The sequence below is a fragment of the Rhinatrema bivittatum genome, chromosome 4 (assembly GCF_901001135.1).
Source record: "Rhinatrema bivittatum chromosome 4, aRhiBiv1.1, whole genome shotgun sequence".
Lineage (NCBI taxonomy): Eukaryota > Metazoa > Chordata > Amphibia > Gymnophiona > Rhinatrematidae > Rhinatrema > Rhinatrema bivittatum.
Window position 1 is genome coordinate 376,811,139 of NC_042618.1, and position 24,877 is coordinate 376,836,015.

At 41.1% G+C, this 24,877-nt stretch overlaps 1 protein-coding gene across 3 annotated transcripts in view; it reads left to right on the forward strand.

Moving 5' to 3' along the window:
* CACNA2D3 (calcium voltage-gated channel auxiliary subunit alpha2delta 3) overlaps positions 1 to 24,877 on the forward strand; it is a 1,571,161-nt gene that overhangs the window by 1,029,352 nt on the left and 516,932 nt on the right. For all 3 annotated transcript variants that reach the window (XM_029600901.1, XM_029600903.1, XM_029600904.1), the window contains one exon: positions 14,601 to 14,679. In XM_029600901.1, the coding sequence (XP_029456761.1) occupies positions 14,601 to 14,679 (79 nt within the window). The remainder of the gene's footprint in view (positions 1 to 14,600; positions 14,680 to 24,877) is intronic.

Sequence of the window (24,877 nt, forward strand, 5' to 3'; positions counted from 1 at the left end):
TGAAGGGAAGGCATTCTACTATTGTGTGATTGTGAAGCTGTAATAAAGATATTTTAAGAAAGGCTGGAATCATACTAGTTTGTCTCCAGGCCTGTGGGAATCACTGCTTGTCCCACTCCTGGTCTACTTCCCTGCTTCAGCTGTGGAGAGAGAGAGGTACTCCACCCATGACTGTCACTGGCTAGGAGATAAACCTATGGATGTCAACCTGATGACACCATATTTCTGCAAATTTGTGGACATTCTTGCTCAGGGTTCTCAACTTTTCTAGTTCCAGCAACTGAATGGCTCCCCTTCACAAGCCCTGGTAGACTCAGGAAGCATAAAAACTCTCATTCAGAGAGAACTGGTCAAGAGAATACTGATAGACTTTGAAGAGACTGTGATCCTTTCCTGTATTAATGGAGACCAGTAATGATATCTGACCAGACAGTTCTTGCTGAAGACCTCAGCTAGACAAGCTAATATAGAAATGGGAGTTCTTCCATTGCTTCCTTATCCCGTTGTTCTGGGCTGTGATTATCCAGATGTTGGTACTCTCTGGAGCTGACTTATGACTGCCAGCTCAGACAATAACAAGAAGTCATTCCCTGAGGTTTTTGCATTAGAAGACCCAGACTTTTATGTTAGGCAACGTAAAATGCACAAACCCTGTCAGCAACACTGGCAAAATAACTACTCCCAGAATCTAGAGGTGGCTGTAGTTACAGTCCCTGATGTAGAGAGGGATCCCCAAGCATTTTAAGGAGGGGGAGGGGTACCCCCAGGTAACTTTAGGCATGACCAAAGAAGATGAGTCACTTAAGTTTGCATGGGAACATATAGAAATAATAGATGGGAAACCAGTCCCTGAGTCTGAAGGTCACATCCAAACTCCCCACTACTGCACAATGAGGAGGGATTTAGTGTGCTGAGTATCAAAAGGGAACCTGGAGGGCAAAATCTTTGAATAGCTTTTAGTACCTTGACCCTAAATCCAACAAGTGCTGCAATTCCTAGGGGGCCACAGAGGAGAAGAGAAAACTAGGGAGAAAATTGTGACCTAGTTTTGTTGGTCTGGCTTGTACTGGCAAGTCCAGAACCATTGTAATCCTTCCCTACATGCCAGCTACCCAAGCCCGGGAATATAATCTGTCCAGCAGGTCTTCCAACTTGGAAACCATGTCCTAGTACTGTTACCATCTTCAGAAAGTAAATTACTATCCTGCTGGCAAGGCCCTTACAAGATAGTAGAGGTTCCATGGACTATAAGGTGGCCCATCCAGACAAAAGGAAGAAGGCCCAGATATTCAATGTGAACTTTCTAAGGAAGTGGGTTACACCAACTTGTGGCCTTGTACAGGGAGAACATGTTGGCCTAGAAATCTCACCAAACCCTGGACCACAATATTATTACACCTCAGAAGTGGTGATTTGACAACGACCATACCAGATTCTGGAGGTCAGGCATTACATTGTGGAAGCTGAGGTGAAAGATATGCTCCAATTCAGCATAATAGAAGAGTCCAGTAGCAACTGGCCCTAGTCCATTATGCTTGTTCCTGAATCATATGGCAGCACAGACTTCAGGAAAGTCAATGAGGCCTCGAAGCTGGATGCATATCCGATATCCTGTGCCCCATTGATCAGCTGGGTTAGGTGAAGTGCCCCTCACTCTGGTAGCAAAAGAAAAAACAGTGTTCAGTACACCAGGAGACACTTACAGTTTATAGTCCACCTCTTTGGACACCATGGAGGTCCAGCTATGTTCCAGGGATTGGATAACCATCTGCTATGCTGCAACCTATCTTGACAACATTGTCATCTACATTGATAAATGGAAAACAAATTTAAACCAATTACAGGCAGTGTGTACAAGCCTGCAGAAATGTGGGCTCATGACCAACCCTAAAAAATGCTTGCTAGGTGGCCAAGAGATACAGTACCTACCTGGGATACTGCCTTGGGAAGGGGCAGGTCCATCCTCAAGCATGGAAAATAGAAGTGAACAGATTTTAGTAATATGGCAAACTATAAATTTTCTAATAAAAAAATAAAAATAAAATAAATCACCCAGGTACTGGTCCCATAGATAAAGAGCATGATTAGATCCTTTTTGGTCTTCACTGGATACTATAGGAGGTTCATACTAAATTTCACGGAAAAGGCCAAACTCTTCACACGTCTGCTATAGAAGAAGACCCCCCCAGAGACAGTCAGCTGGTCCAAGGAGGCAGAAGAAACATGTGCTTAGACCCAGTTCTGATGAGCCCAGACTTCACCAGGCCCTTCCTGGTCCAGACAGACACCTTAGAGCAGTCCTGGCACAAGAAAAACAAGGCCAGGAGCACCAAAGGCCTTCATTAGCCAAAAGCTAATATCTGGGGAGAAATTATATTCTGCAATTGTAAAAGTCAAGTGGATCTTAGAGATCATCAAACCCTCATGTGGATAGCATGAAACAAGGAATCTATTGTTAGGGTGATGAGAGAGATCTTGGCTCGTCGGCCCTTCAACTGTAAGGTGCAACACAGAGCTGAGAAGGAAAATGCCAATGCTGACTTTCTATTTAAAGAGGCCTCCCTTGTACACGCAGATGCTCAACCCAGGAAGGTTGAGCTGAGGGGGAGGGTATGTGAAGGAGTATACTGTAAGGAACTGGCTCCAGTTAACTGTTCCGGTTCATCTTAAAATACAGCCCAGAGCATTTCCCTAAGCAGGGGAATAAGCAGGCCCATGAAGCAAAAGGGAAGCTCTGGAGAGGAGAACGTAGAAGAGAATATGTTTGAAGGTTGCCAATGGTTTAAAAAATACTGAAGTAAGCAAGTCTTTTATCCTATTGTGTAAATAAGAAAATATTTTTGTGAAGAAAAGGCCAAAGTCCAGTCTTCTCTGTCCTCCAGCACCCTCCCTCCGCCCCCTCCCCCCCCCCCCCGCCCAACACACACACACACACAAACATTATCATACCCTTTTAAGGGAGCTTTTCACTTTTCTCAAGATATACGGAACCTCTGAACCATGTTGTTTTTAACATAGGATGTGATCATTTTTATTTGCTAAGGTCACCAAGATATCTTTCTGACAGAAATATTTCTTAAGTCCTGAATTTGGGAGAATCATAGCATATGATTTTTCAATGGCAAAATGCATGTGACCTGCTCTAGGGAAAAACTATTAACACCCTTTTAGCATTATCAAAGTCATAACCCATTTTTCATAATGATCAATGATATCCATTTGTTGTAATTATATTACTTGTAGATTTAATGCAATTTTGTTATTCTTATGTTCTGGGTTACTTTATTTGCCTTTCTCCCCTTCAGATAAATCTAGTGCTCCTTTTATTAAGAACCAGTTGTAGTTTGATTATTTATAGATTAAAGTAAAGCATTCAACATAAATCTCCTAAATGGATTTAGTCTCCACAAGGACAATATTCTAGTGCTGCTTTCCTGAAGATAAACATTGACAATGATTTATGTGCCATGTCTTCAGCATAATCAATTTGTATACTTTCTCCTTTGTTAAGAGATAAGGTTCATTTCTACTTTAGCTTTTCAAATCCTCACCGAAGCATAAAAAAGAATAATGCACACTTTTTAGTACTTTTCTTTTTTAATTCTCAAATAACTTGTTTCATTGATTTAAAGTAAAATATTTTGGTCAAATCTTTAAAAGCTAACAAGCATTTTCAGGAGAAGGTGAAAAAGCATCAGTATATCATCTTAAAGAACTATAAAAAGCTAAGAATTATGTCATATTAACAAGAAAAATAATGCAAAGCCAGCTTACCACATGCTGATAACATCTGATGATCTTCAGTTTACTTCAGCAGTGATGTGGTCCACAGGCTTTCGACAGAGACTATGGACAGAAATCTAATCAAAGACATTCAAACATGGGAATGCAGGAGGAGTGTTGGTGGAAGATTTTTGCCTTTTGAATATGGATTGGAATATCCCATCTGTAGAATTGGTTTGAAGTTGAGAGATCCTGGACGCCATCAGGAGACTCTCCTCAGACAAATTTTAATGGAACCCGTGAAAGAAGGGTAATAATAGATCTGGAGAGATGGAGCATTTCTAATGTCTAGATGGTGACCACCTGAGCACTGATATTCATCAGACTGTGTTGTGTAAGGAAATAGCTAAAACAGAGAGGAGTATCACGAAATACCAAGTCTTAGGTTTTAAAAATAACACTTTGAAAAACAAGGGGAAGCATCTTAAGGATGTTCTGGCAGGGTTGGAAGATATAAGTGAATTGGAAGTATAGTGGGCTAAAGGTAAAATTATGGAAAGAGCAACAAATCTTTATGTTAAGTAAGTGAATGAAAGTAAGAGGAAAAAGAGACCGATATGGTTTTCAAAAGTGGCTGAATAAGGAAGGGTAAAAAAAAATAATTTTCAGAACATACAAGAGATCTCATAAAGAAGAGTACAGGAAGAAGTCTCTGGTTAAGCTGAAAAAGGCAATAAAAGCAATCAGGATAGCAGTAGGGATGTGAATCGGGGGCTCCCCCAAAACGATAGGAAAACCCCACAATATTGATCGTGGGGGTTCCCTTATCATTTTGGGGAGGGTGGAAAAAATGGCACACAAAATAACCCCTAAACCCACCCTGACCCTTTAAAACCAACCCCTTAGCTTCCCCCACCCTCCTGACGCCCTCAAAAACTTTTTACAGGTACCTGGTGGTCCAGTGGGGGTCCTGGGAGTGATCTCCTGCTCCGGGCCATCCTCCCGCTCCTGGGCCGTCAGCTGCCACTAATCAAAATGGCGCCGATGGCCCTTTGCCCTTACCATGTGACAGGGTATCCGTGCCATTGGCCAGACCCTGTCACATGGTTGGAGCACTGGATGGCCGGCACCATCATGTGCTCCTACCATGTGACAGGGGCTGACCAATGCCACCGGTAACCCCGTGACATAGTAAGGGCAAAGGCTATCAGCGCCATTTTGATTACTGGCAGCCGATGGCCGGAGTGCAGGAGATCGCTCCCGGACCCCTGCTGGACCACCAGGGGCTTTTGGCAAGTCTTGGGGGACCCTCCTGACCCCCACAAGACTTGCCAAAAGTCCAGCAGGGGTCTGGGAGCGACCTTCTGCACTCGGACCGTCGGCTCGGAAGCAGCCGATAAACAAAACCGCGATCGGGCCAGATGCAAAAAAACCCACATGTGAATTGGAACCGAAATCCGAACCGATTCCAGTTCCGATTCACATCTCTAGATAGCAGTGGCATGAGTGGAAGATAACATAGCTAAAGAGGTAAAGTTGGAGGAAAATACTTTTTCAGATATGTAAGTGAAGATGAAAGAGTGGAATTGGAAAAAATTAAGATGAGGAGAAATGAGCAAAAGAGGGATTAGATAAAAACAAATGTTAAAAACAAATACTTCAGTATTCACTGAAGAAGGGATTGGAGAAGGTCCAGTGATTGATGAAAAGGATTTATATTGTAGTAGGGTATAGGCCACATCAATTAGGGACAAAAGTATTTATATGGAGCTAGAAAACCTGAAAGTAGAAAAAGGCATGGGGAAGGACAAATCCATCCTAGGATATTAAGGGATCTTGGAGATTTTCTGGTGGGTCCACTGAAGAACTTGATCAATAGATCTTTGGAGGCAGGAATGATTCATTAGGTTTGGAGAAGGACAGATGCTGTCCCTCTATATTAAAGTGGAATAGTCAGGAGGCTGAAAATTACATGCTGGTTAATCTGACTTTAAAGATGGGAAAATTAATGGAGACACTTCTGGAGGAAAGAAGTGTGAAGTATCTTAAATCCAGGGTTTGTGAGATCCAAAGTAGCATTTTTTTACCAGATGGTAATCATGTCAGATGAACATGATTGCTTTCTTTAATTGACCAGAGAAGTATATCAGGAGTGGGTGCTAGATGTGGTACATCTGGATTTCAGCAATGCTTTTAACACAGACCCAATCTGGAGGCTCATAAATAAATTGAGTGGTCTAGGGCTAGGACCTAGAATGGTGGCTAAATTTAAAACTGGTTGAAGGGTACATGACAGTATATCATGATAAATGGAGATCACTCTCAAGAAACAAAGTGGAGATGAGTGGAGTTCTTTATGGTTCTGAAGCCTTGCTCGATTCAATATCTTTGAGGGCAATTTTCAAACTGTGCTCAGAAGTGTAAGGTTTGCAGGTATTTTTTACCTGCAGACTTTACATCAATTTTTCAATAAACTTCCTGTGCATATTTTTCCAGAATGGACCTATTCTGCTCCAGCCCAGCCCTCAGTGCTCTTGCTTTAGCCCACATAAAGGGGGGAGGGGTACAATATTCTAAGGAATTTTCTTCATCAGTAGACACTTGTTTATATATTTGAAACTTGCCCTATATTTTTGATGATTTCAAGGTAGCAAAACAATGAAACAGTGTACTCATAAGAGCCAGAGAGATAGTTGGGTGTATAGGAAAATGTATAACTAATAGAAAAAGGAATGATTATGACATTATACAGATCACTGTTGAGATCTCACTTGAATATTATACCTTGTTCTCGTGTCATGCCTCTGGAAAGTTGTAGACTGAGTGGAGATAGTTCAGAGAAGGGCTACCAAAATGGTTCAGGGTCTGCACCAGACACACTATGCAAACCCAAGAGGAGAGTCAAGAGGGGAGATATGATAGACAATAAAATACTTGATAGAGACTAATAGTGCACAGTAAACAAAGATTTTCTAATGGAAGAAGTTCTAGAAGAAAGAGGTGATGATATGAGCTCTGAGAGGATAGACTCAGGAGCAATGTTAGTAAATAATTTCACATGGACAGGGTGGGAATGCCCTCCTGGATTGGGTGGTGAAGGCTAAAAAGTTACAAGTCTTCAGGCAAGAATGAGATAAGCATATGTAAGTCCCAACCTCATTCCTGGAATGCCTATCCCTTATACCCTTAAAAGTACACATATACTATCAGAATGCATATAATTCTATGCATGTATCAGTTGCACAATTTTCTAAAGAGCCATTTCTGCGATAAAGAACTACTTTACCTGCAGAGATCCATTTGAAAATTACTGTCCATGTGTCCAGTTCTGGAGGCCATACCGCAAAAAGGATATAGATAGGTTGAAGGTGGTCCAGAAAAAGCCTACAAAAATCATGCAGTCTGTGCTCCAAATGACATATGAGATGAATCTTAAGGATCTAAATATACTAGAGGAGAGGATAAATGGGAGGATATGATAGAACTTTTCAGCTATCTCCAAAGTGTAAATATTTATTTATTTAGCATTTTTTTATATACCGAGGTATAGCATAGTTGCCTTCACTCCGGTTTACATATAGAACAACTTGTTACATTGAAAGATTTTAAACTTTAAATTTAACAATAGTGGGAAATGGCACCAAAAGAAGAGATATGAACAAAGAACATAGTGTAAACAGGGTAGATACACTGAATAGATAGGCAGAGATAACTGGGTTCTTCAAAAAGGAGGCATCAGTGGCTTGAATCAGTAGAGATTGTCCAAATGGAATATTTAAAGTTGGCAGTTAAAGGGATTATAGTATAAAGTCATAAATAATGCACCAAAGCAATCATTTTTCAGAAGAAAGTGATTTATAACAAGAGGTCAACAGTGAGTAGACACAGGAGCAACATCAAAAAATATTTCTTTACAGAAAGACAAATTTAGGAGCTGATGCACCTAAGTGTGGAAAACTTTGCAAGTTGGGCTTCAATCACTAACTGGGTCATTCATCAAAATGCATTAGGGTCCTAACATGCACAATAAGGCCCTAATGCATGTGATAAATATCGCAATACATGTTAGCATGCAAATTTGGTGACATCGCTGAAGTGTTCTTCTAACCTACTCTTCAGCTGGAAGTACAAAAGGAGACCTACCCGGTCCAGATCCAACTCAACTTTGTCAGTACCTGTCAATTTCTCCTGATATTGCGATGCCTCCGCCTCTATATTTCATTTAGCAGACAGCGTTACTAAGAGTCAGTCCGTGTACGGACCCCCGCCTAGCTAAACCAATTCGTTAGTCACTTCATGGTTTACTACCCACCCTGTGCCATGGTTGAATTCCCCCTCAGCACCATTGGTTATGGGCTTACTTGCAGGAAACCCAGTTTCCTGCAAGTAAGCCCATACCACGATCCCTTACACTACTATTGAATTTATGGAAGGCTTGGTCCCTCTGACGCAGCCCTGATGCGAAACATGGAAGTGTCAGGGTCCTTGTTTATATACTACAATTGAATTGTTTTTTTAGAACCATGCACAATTGATGTGTGCATATTTATAAATAAGTCTTGTTAATGGTTATTGACCAGTACATTGTTTGCCACACATTGTTTTTTTGTATATTTTCTCTATATGTGTGTACTGTCTACTCTGCCTTTTCTCTGAGCATGCAAATTTTACATTTACTATGCAAGTGGGAGGAGTTGGGGAGGAGTTAATGGAAATGAGGGTCTGGTAGCTTGGAATGTGATAGAGTAATGCCCACGAAAGCAGGATTTAACATCAGAAATAACTACACCTTTTGTTCTGTGTGTTATATCCCCGCATTAGCCTTGCATTACCGGGAAGAGAGAGAAGAGAGAAGAGAGAGAGAGATAGTGTCAATGTGACATGCTATATAAATATATATATATACCACTGTAAGAGGGTGCACTTTCAACTTGGAGCAGCTTTGGGGGGGGGGGGGGTGCTTTTACAATGCAGTAGAGATTGCTTTGTAAAAATCAAATTGTCTTCTTGGTACCTGTCAGCTATCATTGATTCAAATGATAGAAATTCATCAGTCATTACTAATTTGCAGTTAATTCCTCTGACTGTGTATGTAAAAGCACCTCCCTAAACTCACCCCCCAAGTTGAAAGCGTACCCTTTTATATATATAGCATACACATTGACTCTCTCTCTCTCTCTCTCTCTCTCTCTCGTACATTAACAGGTTCGGGTGTACATTACGACCTGCAATAATATACCGCATGCGTTAAAAGCAAATAATGTGCAATACGATAATGTTCCATGGATTGCGATCTCTACAATTTTCCTAACCACACCATTTTTTATTGCAGGTGCTATTCTCGCTATATTTATAGCATTTTGATGAATCTAGGGGTAAATGCCTAAATAATACAGTCATTTTGATAACACACACTATTTCGGCTTTTAGTGTGTGAACAACCATTGTGAAATTTTCTACTTTCGCAAATATAAAAATTTTGCACAGAATTTACTATATGTGAATTTTTATTCTAATTCAGAATTAATGAGCATATTGAAATGCAAATTTATGCAAAACAGCTCATTAACTGCCCATTGTACAAACTGCATTCAAAAATGTCTTTGCAGGCTAGTTTTCAAAAAAAATGTGCTTCCAAATTTTGCATGCAAATTTTCTACCCAGCACATTTCCAGAAGTAGAAAAATTGTATATAAAATTCCCAAAGCCTCACACAAAAACCTGTGGTTGGTACATAGTCTTCAAAAACTATAGTGAAATTCAAACAATGTGCAAATCACAAAGAACCACTAATTGTGAAGAAGTGAGGGTAAAGCCAAAGTCCAGTTGTGATAGTAATGGAACCAATCCCTGTTCAGATCTGATGTTATGAACAGGGTTTGATCTGTTCACTGAGGGGCGGATTTTAAAAGCCCTGCTCGCGTAAATCCGCCCGGATTTACGCGAGCAGGGCCTTGCGCGCTGGTGCGCGCAGAGCCCCGGGACTTGCGTAAGTCCCGGGGTTTTTCGAGGGGGGGGCGTGTCGGGGGCGTGTCGGGGCGGGGCCGATTGGCGCGGTGTTTTGGGGGTGGGACGCGGCGTTTCGGGGGCGAGGTTTCGGCCCGGGGCGGTCCGGGGGTGTGGCCGTGCCCTCCAGAACCGCCCCCGGGTCGCGTCGCGGCGCGCTAGCGGCCCGCTGGCGCGCGGTGATTTACTTCTCCCTCCGGGAGGCGTAAATCCCCCGACAAAGGTAGGGGGGGGGGGTTTAGATAGGGCCGGGGGGGGTGGGTCAGATAGAGGAAGGGAGGGGAAGGTGAGGGGAGGGCGAAAGCGAGTTCCCTCCGAGGCCGCTCCGATTTCGGAGCGGCCTCGGAGGGAACGGAGGCAGGCTGCGCGGCTTGGCGCGCGCCGGCTGCACAAAATCGGCAGTCTTGCGCGCGCCGATCCTGGATTTTAGCAGCCACGCGTATCTCCTAAAATCCCGTGTACTTTTGTTTGCGCCTGGTGCGCCAACAAAAGTACGCGAAGGCGCACTTTTAAAAATCTACCCCTGAGTGCTGAGAATAGATGTATACTGAGCAGTGAATTTTCAAAGAGATAGGCATGTAAGTAGCTTCCAGTCATGTACCTGTTATTCTATAAACATCATTCATGTGTATTTTTGCTTTCACATACAGATATACATGCATAAAAGTTGCTATTTTAAAAGACTCATGCACATAGGAGGTAACATACTGTTGAAGCAATTTTCAAAAGCCATTTATCCGTGTTAAGTGTACTTAACATGGGTAAAACCTATTGACAGTTCAATGGCATATATTATAGCAATTTTCAAAAGCCGCTTGCATGAGTAAAGTTAATTTACATGTGTAAAACTCAGTTTTATTGCATGTAAATGCTTCTGAAAATCAGGCCCATAGATTTTCCAGTTTAGTCACATAATTTTACACCTGCTAAATGTCTTGCGCTTGTGATATTAAATGTGTTTATGGTGGCAGGTCAGGGTGAATTGGGGAAGATTAGTCTGAAGAACCAAGAGGGTCTCTATGACCTCAATAAGGACTGGGTGAACTGGTGAAGTAACTGATAAAAGTGGTAATGTCAATTATGCATGCATAATTTGAAATATACCAATTTCACGAGTAAGTCCTACTTTATTTTCACGCATAAAATATACACACATATTTTGAAAATAAGAACGTATGCGTATTCAGGGGTAGATTTTCAAAGGGGTATGCGCGTAAGATACGCGCGTACCCCCCGAAAACCTACGATTTCGGAGCGGCCTCAGAGGGAACAGGCAGCGCGCGCCGACCCCGGATTTTATAAGATACGCGTGTAGCCGCGCGTATCTTATAAAATCCAGCATACTTTTGTTCACGCCTGGTGCACGAACAAAAGTACACGCGCGCGTAAATTTATAAAATCTACCCCTCAAATCATTGAAATACTTGCTTTCAATGCATTGCATGTATTTGCGCATAAGCCTACATACACAATATCGGATACACACGTTACAAAATACTATCATAAATCTGCATGTGGCCATATGCATGTGCATGTGATGCCGTGTGCAGTTGTCTAAACATTGTCTTCAATGTGAGTATCTGTCAAAGCAAAGCTGCAGCAGAGTCAGCAGGAATGAAGAGCGATTCCTTCTGCCAGTTCCAGCTGGAATCGAGTTTATGGAGATAAGAGGAGTAAGAGTCGGAGTCAGGAGGGGAGAAATTGGAGGTGAGATGCAGGAAGGGGGATCACAAACCCACGCTTTTCATTAAAATCAAAATGAAATGCCCTGAAGGAGGGGGACTGAGGGATTGGGTTGAGTGAAGTTTTTTTTTTAATTAAAATGAAGTTCCGAGAGGGAAGGGGGGGAGGGGGTCAGAGGAATTGAGCCTGGTGGGAGGTTTTAATCAGAATGAAGTGCTGGCAATACGTGGGGGCAAATGTATATGGTTGGGTATTTTCTTTTTTGTCGAAGTGTGGGAGGGAGGAAGGGAGGGAGTATCAGGGCATTGGACATTTTTTTTTTGTCTGAGAGTATTTGGCCAGTTAAATTTGGGACTGCTGTGGAAGCACCTTGATTGGACTGGCCAAGTTAGGAAGTTAGGTAGTTAGGACTGAGAATCATTGCTAATTTTCTAACTTTCTCCTTTCACTCTACCTCACCCTCATGCCTGTCTAGAATTTGACTAGTTATATTTAACCACCTAGTAAAATTTGATTTAGCCATAAATACTTAGGTGCACAAGCATGCACCAGGTTCCCCAGCCGTGTAACTTCACTTCTGACATGGAGTACGTGTAAGTAATAAACAGAGAGAGATCAGCAGGGTTTTAAGTCTCGGTTAAGAGGGGAGAAGGAAGGCTATTAAACTAAGGGGGGTTTGGAAGTCCTGTTCCTTACCTGGACGAACTTGGAACAAATTGGTAAAACTGATAATGGCATCAGTGTGCATGTCTTTTAAAATCCCTCCACTTATGTGGTAAAAGCGGCATTTGTGCACATAGGTGCATATCCACTGAAAATTGTATGCATATATGAACGCGGTCAGGCTATTTTAAGACATGCGTGCATATACACGTGTTTCTAATAAAATGGCTGTGTCCTTGGGCTCGGGCCAATTAACACACACACATGTGTGCCTGTGCGCTGGGTTAAAAGTTACCGTCATGATTAGCTGACTAGATGTCTTTGAATATTGACCTCTCTTTTATTTAAAAGTGTAAACTGCTCTAAAGATTAATTGTGAAGGTTAGAGCTTAGGTATACGTGTTGTCTTATTCTGCACTATAGAAAAGTGAACCTTGTTAGCAGTGTGGAATCCTAATCTCACTCTAAGAATATTCACATATCAGGAAAAGTGAGTCATTTAAATCTGAAATAATACTAGCAAAATATATTCAATGAAATTAAAGATAGGAGACCAGGGGCCTCATTTTCTAAAGTATCGCTGGCCTGCGATACTTTAGGTAATGAGGGGCGAGGGGCCAAAACGGGGAGTGGTCCTGCGCTAGCCGGCAGCGATCGCACCGCCGCAGTGCGATCGCTGCTGGTTTCGCACCCAATAGCGCCACCATAGAAGGTGTAGCTATTGGGCGCGAACTAGGATGCGAAAAGGGCCTTACCTTTTTGTCATCTGTGGCGTCTTCGCGGAGTCGGCCCCGGTGACACCCCGACTCCTCCTCTTCCGGGGCAGACTCCGCCCCCATCTTGGTATCGCACGTGATAAGGGACTTTTTGTGTGCAAAACGTCCCTTATTGTGTGCGATCTGTCTGGAAAATAAGGCCCCAGATTTGTAACCAGACATTGCCCGACTGTTAATGTCCTAATTAATATAAGTATCTGAAACCAACATTTATTTATTTATTTAATTTTATTTACCATCTAACAATAAGTATTGATCAAAATGATGTACAATATACATAAACAAACAAAAATAAAAGCAGAAAAAAGATACAATCATGAAATTATAATACAATTATAAAAATTATTTTAAAATAAAGAAGTATCTAACTTTAAAAAACAAGAGATAGGAAAAGAAAGACAATTTAAATTGGATATGGAGTACATGATGAAAAATGCTGTATATAATGTAGTTATGAAAGATTTGTATCTGGGGTGACATATGCTTTTGTGAAAAGATAGGATTTTAGTGATTTCTTAAATTCTTTTGGATTTAAAATTTGATGAAGGGGAGTAGGTAATGAGTTCCATATTTGCGGACCAGCTACTGAGAATGCTCTTTTTCTTGTAATATTTAGACGTGCTAAGTGTATCAATGGAATGTCTAGTAAGTTTTTGTTCAAAGATCTTAGGTGTCTAGATGGTTTGTAGATTCAAAGAATAGTGCAAAGCCAGATTGAGGATGGATTATGTAGTAGTGAATGTACAATGGACAGGATTTTATACTGTACTCTGAATTTAATAGGCAGCCAATGCAGAGTAAGTAATGTGGGGGAGATGTGATTTTTTTGATAGATGAACCGGTTAGGATACGGGCAGCTGAGTTTTGAATCAGTTGTAAAGGTTTGATTGCCGAGTCGAGAAGTTCCAGGTAAAGGCCATCACAATAGTCTAGTCCTGAAAAAAATTACGGACTGAAGGACAGAACGGAAATCCCTACAGAATAGAAGTGGATGTAAGCGTTTTAAGAGATGTAATTTGTAAAAGGAGTTTTTAACTGTTAGAGAAATGTGCTGAGATAATGACAGTAATTTATGGTTTCATCCAAAGGTGCTCATATAATAGTTGTTGTTCTAATGATAAGCAAACAATTTACAGTCATTTATGCTAATTCTTTCACAAACCTGATTTCACTTGGTCTGGTAATAAGTGCAATGATTTAAAATTACCCCAGGCCAGAAGAGTATTTTAATTTAACTACAGAACAAACAAACTGAAGACACACAGATATAACCTGTATCTTGCAGAAATAATTTTAATCTCATTAGCATTTAGCCATAACATTGGTTGCTGGATACTGAACATATCACCCAACACAAAAGGAGAACACAAATCGGTTCCCCAAATCGGGTGATAGTGTATATTGGGGAACCGATTTGTGATTTATTTCCCTCAGTATTGTATTGCCTTGGTGGATACTGAACATAGCCAAACTGATAAGACATATGCCTAAAGAGAGCAAAGAAGAAAATACTGGCGTAAATTTCTTTTTGGTACATATTTTTTAAATTCTAAAGAGGCCTACATAGATTCCTCTTACCCCTGGAAATCCATTCATGCAGCATGCATTCCATATCCTATGCACACTCCATACATAGACTATATGAATGAGATGTGTTCACTGCTTATATTGTAAGAAGCCACTGCATTTGTCAAAAAGCATAAATCAGGGCAATTAATGTTAATTAATGTTCTTGTTACCTACTTTCAGGTTCGCATTTTTACGTATTTAATAGGAAGAGAAGTTGCTTTCGCTGATAACCTCAAATGGATGGCCTGTGCTAATAAAGGTTAGTGTACAGAATTTAATTTGAAACCTTGCTTGCATTAACATTTTGCTAACTTCTGATGTCATAGTGGCATTCGATACTCAAAGGGTCAACAAATAAATAAAGAAGGGATACCAAATATTGAACATTAACAATGACAATGTTAAAACTCTGCAAGCCACCAATAGTGTCACAGCATTGTAACATGAAAGTTTGTCATTCTAAAGATATGTAGAATTAAGGGCCAAGAAACAAGTTGTAGGTGTTACCTTTTTATTATACTAACTTACTATATCTGTGACTAGCTTTGGAGAGTTATTCTCTCTTATCAGGTCAGTCCAGATCATCAGGTAAATAGGGGATGGTTATTTACCCTTTCAAATTGTACTTAGTCTAGGGGACACTCCAAGAAACTAACAGGTAGCAAAATTAAAACAAAGCCGAGAAACTATTTTTTTTTCACTCAACACAGTCTAGCTATGGAATTTGTTGCTGGGAGACATGGTCAAGCCATCTATCATATCAAAGTTTAAAAAGGGTTTGGAAAAGTTGCTGGAGGAAAAGTTTGTAAAACCATTATTAGCCCGGTAGATCTGAGAAAGCACTGTTTTTCCCTGGAAATCAGCAATAAGAAATGAATCTACTCTTCAGGTTCTACTGAGTACCTGTGACCTGGATTAGCAGCTGTCAGCGACAGCATGCTGGACTTGAAGGAACTTTGGTCTGGCTCATTATTGGTACATTTTGTTCTTCTGTTATTATATTAATTCAGATTATAAAATAAGTGCTAAGTATTGATTAGAATGTTGCTAGACGACTTTCATATCCTTACCTCCTAAGGATCCAGAACTAGAGAACTTGATGTCTCAGTGGAAACAATCTTCTGCAATCATTTTTCCAACAATGCCAGATTCCCTAGATATTTGTAACAGTCAGTTAATATCCAAACTGTCCAAAGCAAGTTGGCCAGTCAATTGTTCCTCTCTTGCCACAACCTTGATAATCTGAGGGAGAGAATAAGGTTTGGTAACGAGCAGTAAGAAGCCTGCAGGATATTTAGAAATCTTAATAAGATATTTTTTAAATATCTCCAGTGGAGAGATGAACTGAGATTTCAGGAAGTACAAAAATCTGAGGTTTAAATGTCTAGGTAATTTTCCAGGATACCTGTTTTTGAACCGAGAACCGCATTTTCCTTAATTGCAGTATTTACATCTTGAACAACAGGAACACCAGTTTTTGTAGAATGGTCTGATGATGTTACATCATGGGAGGAAAGTTTGGATTGAACTTCTCTGAATGGACCAAGGACTTCATCAAATATCTGAAAGAAAAGCTCCCCGCTAGATATTCAAGCACTGCCACGCAGATTCCATGGTAATTAGCTTGGATCTTACCAGAGCACTTGCTGAATCCCTGAATCCCTCTGGCTGGATCCTGGTAAAAGGGACACCAAACTCCTAGGGACTTACACAGCCATATCACCACTTGCTCATGGAGATCTTTCAGATATAAACCTCCCTCATCATAGCCAAGACAGAGTCTGTTGGCATGGCAGTCAGCCGGGGCTAGTTCAACTGTTTTGCTTTGGCTTGTTGTTTGTGCCATTTGCATTATCCCTCCTACATCTGGACCTTGCTACTCCATTAGTGAAACAGTTCCAGGTTGATCATTGTTAAAACGGCACAACTCAGTGCAGAGAGGGTCCCACGTCCTGGGTTTCATTGTTGTTTCAAGCTTTGATGGAGACTGCACCACTAAGCAGCTGTCCACGACTTTTTGCTATACTCAAAGCACAAGCTGGTCCATTGCACCAACAGGCACCGGGGCAGGCTCAGAAGAAAACACCCTAACTTCTCCCTTTCTTTTTACCATAAGTATGAAGGAGACCTTGGTGTACATAACTGAAGAAGATAACTGTTAAGAGCTTAAGATTAACAATGTTCCCCTGTGGATACCATCTTGACTCTCCCAAGCTCAGTTTCTTGACTATCTGATTCAATCGGATCCAGTGCAAATCAAATTTTTTTTAAATCCTATTTAATAAGAAAGCTTTCTGTAAATGTTCAAAGATTTTAAGTATTTAAATGATTAGATAGTGCAAAGCTACAAAAGTCTCAAATATAACTGCAAATCTACAAATATTCACATCTGAGCTAGGTCTGGCAGATCAATTTAAGTATAGATTTATTCTTCTAGAGCCACATATCTATCTGTGAATGTTACTATTAATGTGCCTTACTATAAACACTAATTACTGTAAATGATTATTTGGTATATAACAAGTGAGGTTGGAATGTTGGGAATTGAGACATGGTTTAAAACAATATTATTTTTTGTGAGTTTTGTTTTCTTTCAGAATTATTTCTTTTGTATCTGTAGTGTGTGAAAATGGAGTTTGCTTCAGTTTTTCAGCAGACATTACATCAATGATGCATCCCATCGGGCACCATCCATTTAGTCATGGATTAGTGTGCTAACCGCCGTCTCAGTCCAGCTAATGAGAAGTACTGCAATTGAAGTCTTCTCTTAATCATCTAATATTGCACTATAATTTAACATTAGTCATTGTTTCTTAAGAAGCCTTTGAACAAATTTGTAAACAAATCAGCAATCTGTTTTCGTCACTCTATTACATTGTTAAAATGTAAATTTACCGGACACGATCAAAGCAAACCAATACCAGAATGAGTAAGTTGCCCAGGCAGTGTGCATTGGCTAATGTGTATCTGGGAAAGTTTCAGATTCCTACTCAAGCTGATTTAGAAACATTTTCACCACAGAATAAATTCCTACTGGAGGCCCTGACATGCTTCAACATTGCAGCTCATGTTATCAAGTACTAATAACATTTAGGATAATCAGATTTAAAATCTGAAGAAAAATGCATAATACAAGCCATATTCCGGCAATGACATAGGTCAGAATTAGGAACCTAGAGAACCACTAGACGTTCAAGGTACCAAGACATTGCTCTTTTTCCATGCTGCAGCATCATCTCTAGCTTAAAATTGTTATATTACTAACCACATTTATTCTTTCGCATTACACTTAGAGCGGTAGAAAACAGAATCCTTGATTTATTTTCAAATAAATTGAAAAAATTGTCAGTTTTGTATTGCTTTTTGTGCTTTGCTGGGAAAGATAGCAATATGAAATATCTGTAGTAGAGATGTTAATTAACAATCTAAAACAATATGTTGAATTATTCAACACATGGTAAACTGAGTTAAAAGAAATTAATCTTTTCATAGGAAACAATGAATTCTGGTCCATGTTAAACTGTGCTGTGCCACAATTATCTTTTCAAAAAATATTATGGCAAGGTTCCAGTGACCCCTTTCATTATCTTCCCTGGGAAAACTCCTTTTTGAAAAATATGTTCTGGCATTATTATTACCAGTAATATCAGTTCTTGTCAGGCTTCAGAAAGTTCTTTGTTTTAGCAAGCAATAAGCATTTGTAAAACATTGGGAGAACATTCTTTTTATTAGCAAGCGATAAGCATTTGCAAACAATGGGGGAATAGTAAAAAATCCAAATGAAGTGATTTCAGACAGTTGTAGTCATTCTTATAGTATATTTTTGTTTTGGATGTAGCTGAGGTACATCAGTCATTCTGCTACATCAAGTAGCTTAAGAGAAGAAAGAAAAACAATCCTGAAGCAATCAAAATCATAAATTATTGTGGAAACCAATTTCATTATAAGGACCATGTCCAAGTCCACAAACCCTTTGAAAGTTTTTGTAGTGGGCCAAAATACACAGATTTTTCCAAAATAAATCATTGTTTTGAGTACTTTTTGACTTTGTCCTACTTTGTAGGACACCCAGCAAAACTAATTTCTGGGATTTCTGAATTCCACGTAATGGGTAAACAGAGGTTGTCTTGCATAGAAAATGAAACACTATATTAAATATGAATTTTTATTCTTGTTTTAGAAACTAACTTGATATTGCCCTTATGTTTTCTGGGTTTATTTTTCTTTACAATATTTTGTCAATCAGTAGATACAAACCTAGGGGGTTTCAGTAAGCAGAGGTATTTTCCCTGAGGGCCTTTACCCCATAGAGGTAAAGGCTGGGTGGCAACATTTTGAAAAGTAGTAGCTCTCTGAGCCTTGAGCCTAGGGGTGCTCCGGGCCCCCAGAGGACCATCAGGGCTAATTTTGTGAGTAAGGGAGGGGTTTAGAGTGGGCATTCCAGCCTCTGTAGCCCATATTTTTGATTGAAATGGACAGGTACGTATTGTTGGCAGGGCCTGGCGCCAATTTATAAAATTTAATTTTTTTTGATATATTGACAATGAGTCACCTCCAGGTGTGGTGTGAGGGCAGGAGGGCAGGGGAAAAAAAGATAATATATGGAGATCTCCAGAGTTTTGGACTACTTTCAAGGATGCTTACTCGAGGCCAATAGCCCCTTTAAGACAGGGCCCCAGGAGCATCAGGACATTCATTAAAGTCCCGATGCTCCTGGGGGAAATTAGCTATCTTCAAATCAAATAAAGTAGCTTGTGATTTTTTTTTAGCATGTTGCATTATTTCATTTGCATCATTTAAGTTATTTACAGTATGAGCTGATTAATCTGCATTTGCATACTAAACTAAATTCATTTAAATATGCATGTTGCCAGGACCAGGTTAATGAAAGATACATGAAATAACTCACATTATCCTTGCAATAGGCCACTTACCATGCGAAAAACAGTGTTAAACTGTGCAGTAATTGGCCTAACGCAGCTTAGTGAATGAGTCCCTTAGATTGTGAGCCCTCTGTTGCCAGGAAATGTGCTTACTGTACCTGAATGTAACTCACCTTGAGCTTGCAATGAAAAGGCATGAACTTAATACACCCTCCGGGGTAGATTTTACAAATTTGCACACATACGTACTTTTGTTCGTGCACCAGGTGCAAACAAGAGTACACGGGATTTTAATAGATATGCACGTAGCCATGCGTATCTGTTAAAAACCGGGATCGGTGCACGCAAGGTTGTGCAAAATCATCAGCCTGCGTGCGCCGAGCCGTGCAGCCTGCCTCCGTTCCCTCCAAGGTTGCTCCAAAATCGGAGCGGCCTCGGAGGGAACTTTCCTTCCACCACCCCCCCCCCGCACCTTCCCCTCCCTTCCCCTACCCTAACCCACCCCCCCACCCCCCCAGCCCTACCTAAACCCCCCTACCTTTGTTGCACAAGTTTCGCCTGCCCAAGGCAGGCAAAACTTGCGCGTGGCCGCCGGCGCGCGATTCCCAGGCCCGGGAGCCGTTTCAGAGGTCTTGGCCATGTCCCCAGGCCGGAACCATGCCCGTTTCCCCTCCCCAAACGACGCACCACCATGACACGCCCCCGACACGCCCTCCAGGAAAGCCCCGGGACTTATGCACGTCCCGGGGCTTATACGGGCCGCCGAGCCTACTCAACATAGGCTCGGCGCTTGCAGGGGGAACTTCAGGCAGGCTTTCGGGGGGTACGCGTGTATCTTACGCACGTACCCCTTTGAAAATCTGGCCCTAAATGAATAAATAGTTACTGAACTTAATATGCAACATCTTCTGATGGTATTCGTTCTCCGGGAAAAATGGTCCTGAATTTGTTTCATATGCATATGAAGGGTTTCAAGAAATGGTTGTGCTGCTTTGGTTTGGCCATCAATTAAAGGTCGCTTACAGCTACAGATGTTAAAGCATAAGGACTACCACAGTATTTTTTATCTCATGACTTATGAGAAGCGTAATTTTCTTTGTAGCTTTTTTTATTTATTTTTTGCTTTGGTTCTATTGTGTTCTTTAGTGAATTGAAGTGTACAGCCGTGGGAGAAGAGCAAGATCTGGTACAGGCAATCTATAGAATGGCTGAATGACTTTGCTGCAGTTTAATCCTTGCATGGGTGGGCCAGACCGTGTTGCTGTCACTGAGGTCAATGGCTCTAAAATCAATTTTCCTTGCACTGATTTTCCCCTTGGACGCACAGCTTAGATGAAAGCAGTTTTTGCAGGGTTTCCAGTTGATTGCACTGTGGACAGCAAAGTCCTTGCCTTGAAAATGGATCACAGGGGAATTTCTTACCACCTTGCAGTTCTTTTACTTGTACATTCTTATGCTAAAACCGTAAGACCTCGAAGCACGTTTTGCGTTACACTACATTGTATGCATAATTAGGGCATATCTTGAGGGAGTGTAGGCTTAATGGTGCAAAGCAGCAACTCATTTTAAATACATTAAAACAATCAAGACCCCAAATTCCCCGCAGAACACTTTTTGAAATGTACATTTATATTTTTCCAGTATGTTGTCTACAAGGGCATTTGGGGAAAAAAAAAAACCTGATGAGATGTGGAGACACAGTAAGATCCTCAACTGAAAGTCAACATTAATGATATACTAGATGCTAAACTTAAAACAATCAGGGAATGACTCTCCCAAAACAATCATGTTCAATGGAAGGAATGCCAGCTGTGAAAATAAAGCAGGGGCCTAATATTTAAGTTGCCTACTGAATCCCAGAATTTGGCAAAAAAAATAAACCTTTCAAATACTGCATTCTTAAGTATCACATATGCATCTTGCCAATAATTTACCAGCACCTTTTTATTTCTGAATAAAAGTATGCCTGTTGCCTAGTAGAAAGACTACCACGTTTTCTGCCACAGACTATGTTGCTCTTCTATTGAAAAATGACTTGGCAGACCTTTCCCGCTACACATACATGCCATCATGCTCACTAATTACACATGCTCCTCTCTGTCATGTGTACCTCATGCTCACATGCTTTCTCACATCCACAATAACATAGCAGATGACAACTTAAAACTGCTAGGGATGTGCAGAAGACAAACATTCATTTTGTTTCATTCATTTGTTTTGTAGGGGACTAATGAATCGATTTCATTAGTTTCAAATCGAAAAAGAAAATGTGTTTAATTTGTTTGTTTTTTTTTCATTTGCCATTAAAGTCAGTGGGGAAGCATGGCAGTTTATTTTGGGCTCCAAAATTGGGGTTTTCTTATCAATTCTCATGAAACTTGTGGGAAGAAATTATCAGAAGGGGAGAAGAACTACAAGGTACCTAAACTAGCAAAGTGGCACCAAAAGGGCATGAATAGCCTAAGGCAGGGCTTCCTAAACCTGTCCTTGTGACCTCACAACCAGTCATGTTGTCAGAATATCCATAATGATATACATGAAATAAATGTACATATCATGGAGACTCAGTATATGCAAATTTATCTCATGGATATTCATTGGATAGCCTGAAAACCCAATTGGCTGTGGGATCCCGAGGACAGGTTTGGGAAGCCCTGCCTAAGGCTTCATAAAGGGGCAAAGAGGTAACAGCAGTGTCAGGGGTTTTCCAAGGCATCATCAGAGGAGCAAAGAAGCAGCAAGAGAGGGAAAAATACCCCAAGTTTCCAAAAGAGAGCTCCAACAACAGTGGAATAAAACTTAAAGGCAGTATGACAGGCAAAAATGGCACCAGAGTGGCATCAGATCAAATTTGAATTATTGGAATTGGAGGGAGCATGCTAGGAAATCTACAGTGACAGCATTTAACTTTCAAAAAGGTGTCTATGATAAAATGAGGGAACTGGTTAGGAAAAAAGTGAAAGAAGAAACTGCAAAGTTTAAAATTTTAGTTCAAGCATGGACATTGTTTAAAAATACCATCTTAGAAGCCCATAACAAATGTATTTCACACATTAGAAAAGGTGGAAGGAAGGCTAAATGACTATCAGCATGATTAAAAGGTGAGGTGAGAGAGGCTATAATATCTAAAAGAACATATTTCAAGAAATGGTAAAGGGATCCAAATGAAGAAAACAGGAAATAGCACAAGCACTGACAAGTTAGATGCAAAGCATTGATAAGGAAGGCAAAGAGAGAATTTGAAAAGAAGGTTACATGGAGGCAAAAACTCATAATAAAATCTTTCAGGCACATTCAAGGTGAAAATCCTGCAAGGGAATCAGTTGGACTATTAAATGATCAAGGGGTAAAAGGGTACTTAGGAATAACAAAGCCATAGCAGAGAGTCTGTGGAGGTAATATACTATCGTAGCAAGTTTCAAAAGCCATTTACTCAAGTAAAGTGCACTTACATGAGTAAATCCTATGTACAATTCTATGGCATACATTGTAGCAATTTTCAAAAGCGCTCTTACTCAAGTAAAATGCATTTACTCACGTAAAACCCAGTTTTGTGTGTAAATAATTTTTAAAATCAGGCCCTACATTAATACTTTGCTTCCATATTCATTGAAGAAGATGTAAGAGATATACCCATACCAGAAATGATATTCAAAGGTGAACATGGAAGATGTACTACAGCAAACTGACAAAGAATAGCAAATCACCTGGACCAGATGGTATATATCCCAGAGTACTGAAAGAACTAAAAAATGAAATTGTGAACTAGCTATTGGAAATTAGTAAACAAAAGGGATCAAGGTGTGATGCAGGAAACTACAGACCAGTGAGTCTATTGTCTGTACCAGGTAAAATGGTAGAAACTCTCTTAAAGAACAAAATTGCTGAACATATAGATAAGCATATTTTAATGGGACAAAGCCAACATGGATTTAGCCAAAGGAAGACTTTCCTCACAAATTTGCTACATTTTTTTGAGGGAATAAATAAACATGTGGATAAAGGTGAGCCAATTGATATAGTGTATCTAGATTTCCATAAAGCATTTGACAAAGCCCTCAAGAGATACTACTTTGGAAATTAAAAAGTCATGGGATGGGGATAGAGTCCTATTGTGGATTGCCAACTGGTTAAAAGATAGAAAACAGAGAGTAGGGCTAAATGGTAAAATTTCCCAATGAAGAAAGGTGAATAATGGGTTGCCCCAGGGATCTGTTCTGGGACTACTGCTTTTTAATATATATATAAATGACCTGGATATGGGAACAAGTAAGGTGATCAAATTTACAGATGTCACAAAATAATTCAAAGTTGTTAAATCACAAGAGGATTGTGAGAAATTGCAAGAGGATGTTGCAAAATTGGGAGATGGGCATGAAAATGAAAATGAAATTTAATGTGGACAAGTGCAAAGTGATGCTCGTAGGAAAGAGTAACCCAAATTATGGCTTCACAATGCCCATTAGGAGTCACCACTCAGAAAAAGGATCTAAGTGTCATCATTGAAAATGCATTGAGATTTTCTACTTAGGGGGTTATTTTGTAAGGCTTATCACGTACTTGGTGCGATGGCTGCCGGCTTTTGCAGGCCCGCCCCTCCCCCTTCGCCCCCACCCCCTGTTACTGCTGGATTCACCATTCTGTGTGAGAATGGTGAATCCAGGGCTAAGGGGGTCATTTACCAGACGGCTTGCACGCGATAAGGGACGTTTCGCACGCAAAGAAGGTGTCGTGGAACGGAGCAGGGTCAGAAGTCAGACGTCAATACCAAAACCAAGGGGCAGAAGCAGGAGACAAGTCAGGAAGCAAGCTGGGTCGAAGACGAGAGCAGTCCAAGTGTTTGCAGCAACTAGCAATCAGGAAACCTGAAGAACCTCGTTGCAAGGCGAGGTCCTGTAGTAGCTGCCAGGTTAAGTAACCTGGCAGCGTCTGACGTCACCCGGGGAGCTGACCAGCATTTCCCACGCTGGCCCCTTTAAATGTAAGCTCCCGATGCGCGTGCGCGCCTAGGGGACGGGGCCAGCCGTGGGCTGTTGACGACGTCTCCCTCCCATGGGGAGTGCTGCGGCAGGCCGCGAACCAGGCCCGGTCACCCTTGGATGATCCCTTGCGGCTGGAACAAGACAAGGGAGGCGCGCTGCGGCCGGTCCAGGCCGCGAGGTAGGGGAAGGTCCCGGGGAACTGCCCGGGACCATAACAGTACCTCCCCTCCTACGCCCCCTCCTGGGAGGCTTGGTATGAAATGCTGAGAGGACCACCAGTTTGAGTAGGGACACGTGGAACACGCTGTGGATCCTCAAGGTGGAAGGCAGATGCAACCGGTAGGAGACTACCCCTACTCGCTCAACTACCGCGAATGGACCGATGTACCTGGGGGTCAGACGCATAGAGGGAGTCCATAAGTGGAGGTTTCTGGTACTCAACCACACCTTCTGCCCCGGAAGGAAGACCGGAGCGGGCTGCTGAGACTTGTCCGCATATTTCTTTGCTTTGGCCGCCGCCAGACGAAGTTTCTCCTGGGTGACTTTCCATAGATGGTGCAACTGTTGTGCCGTGAATTGAACTGCTGGGTAC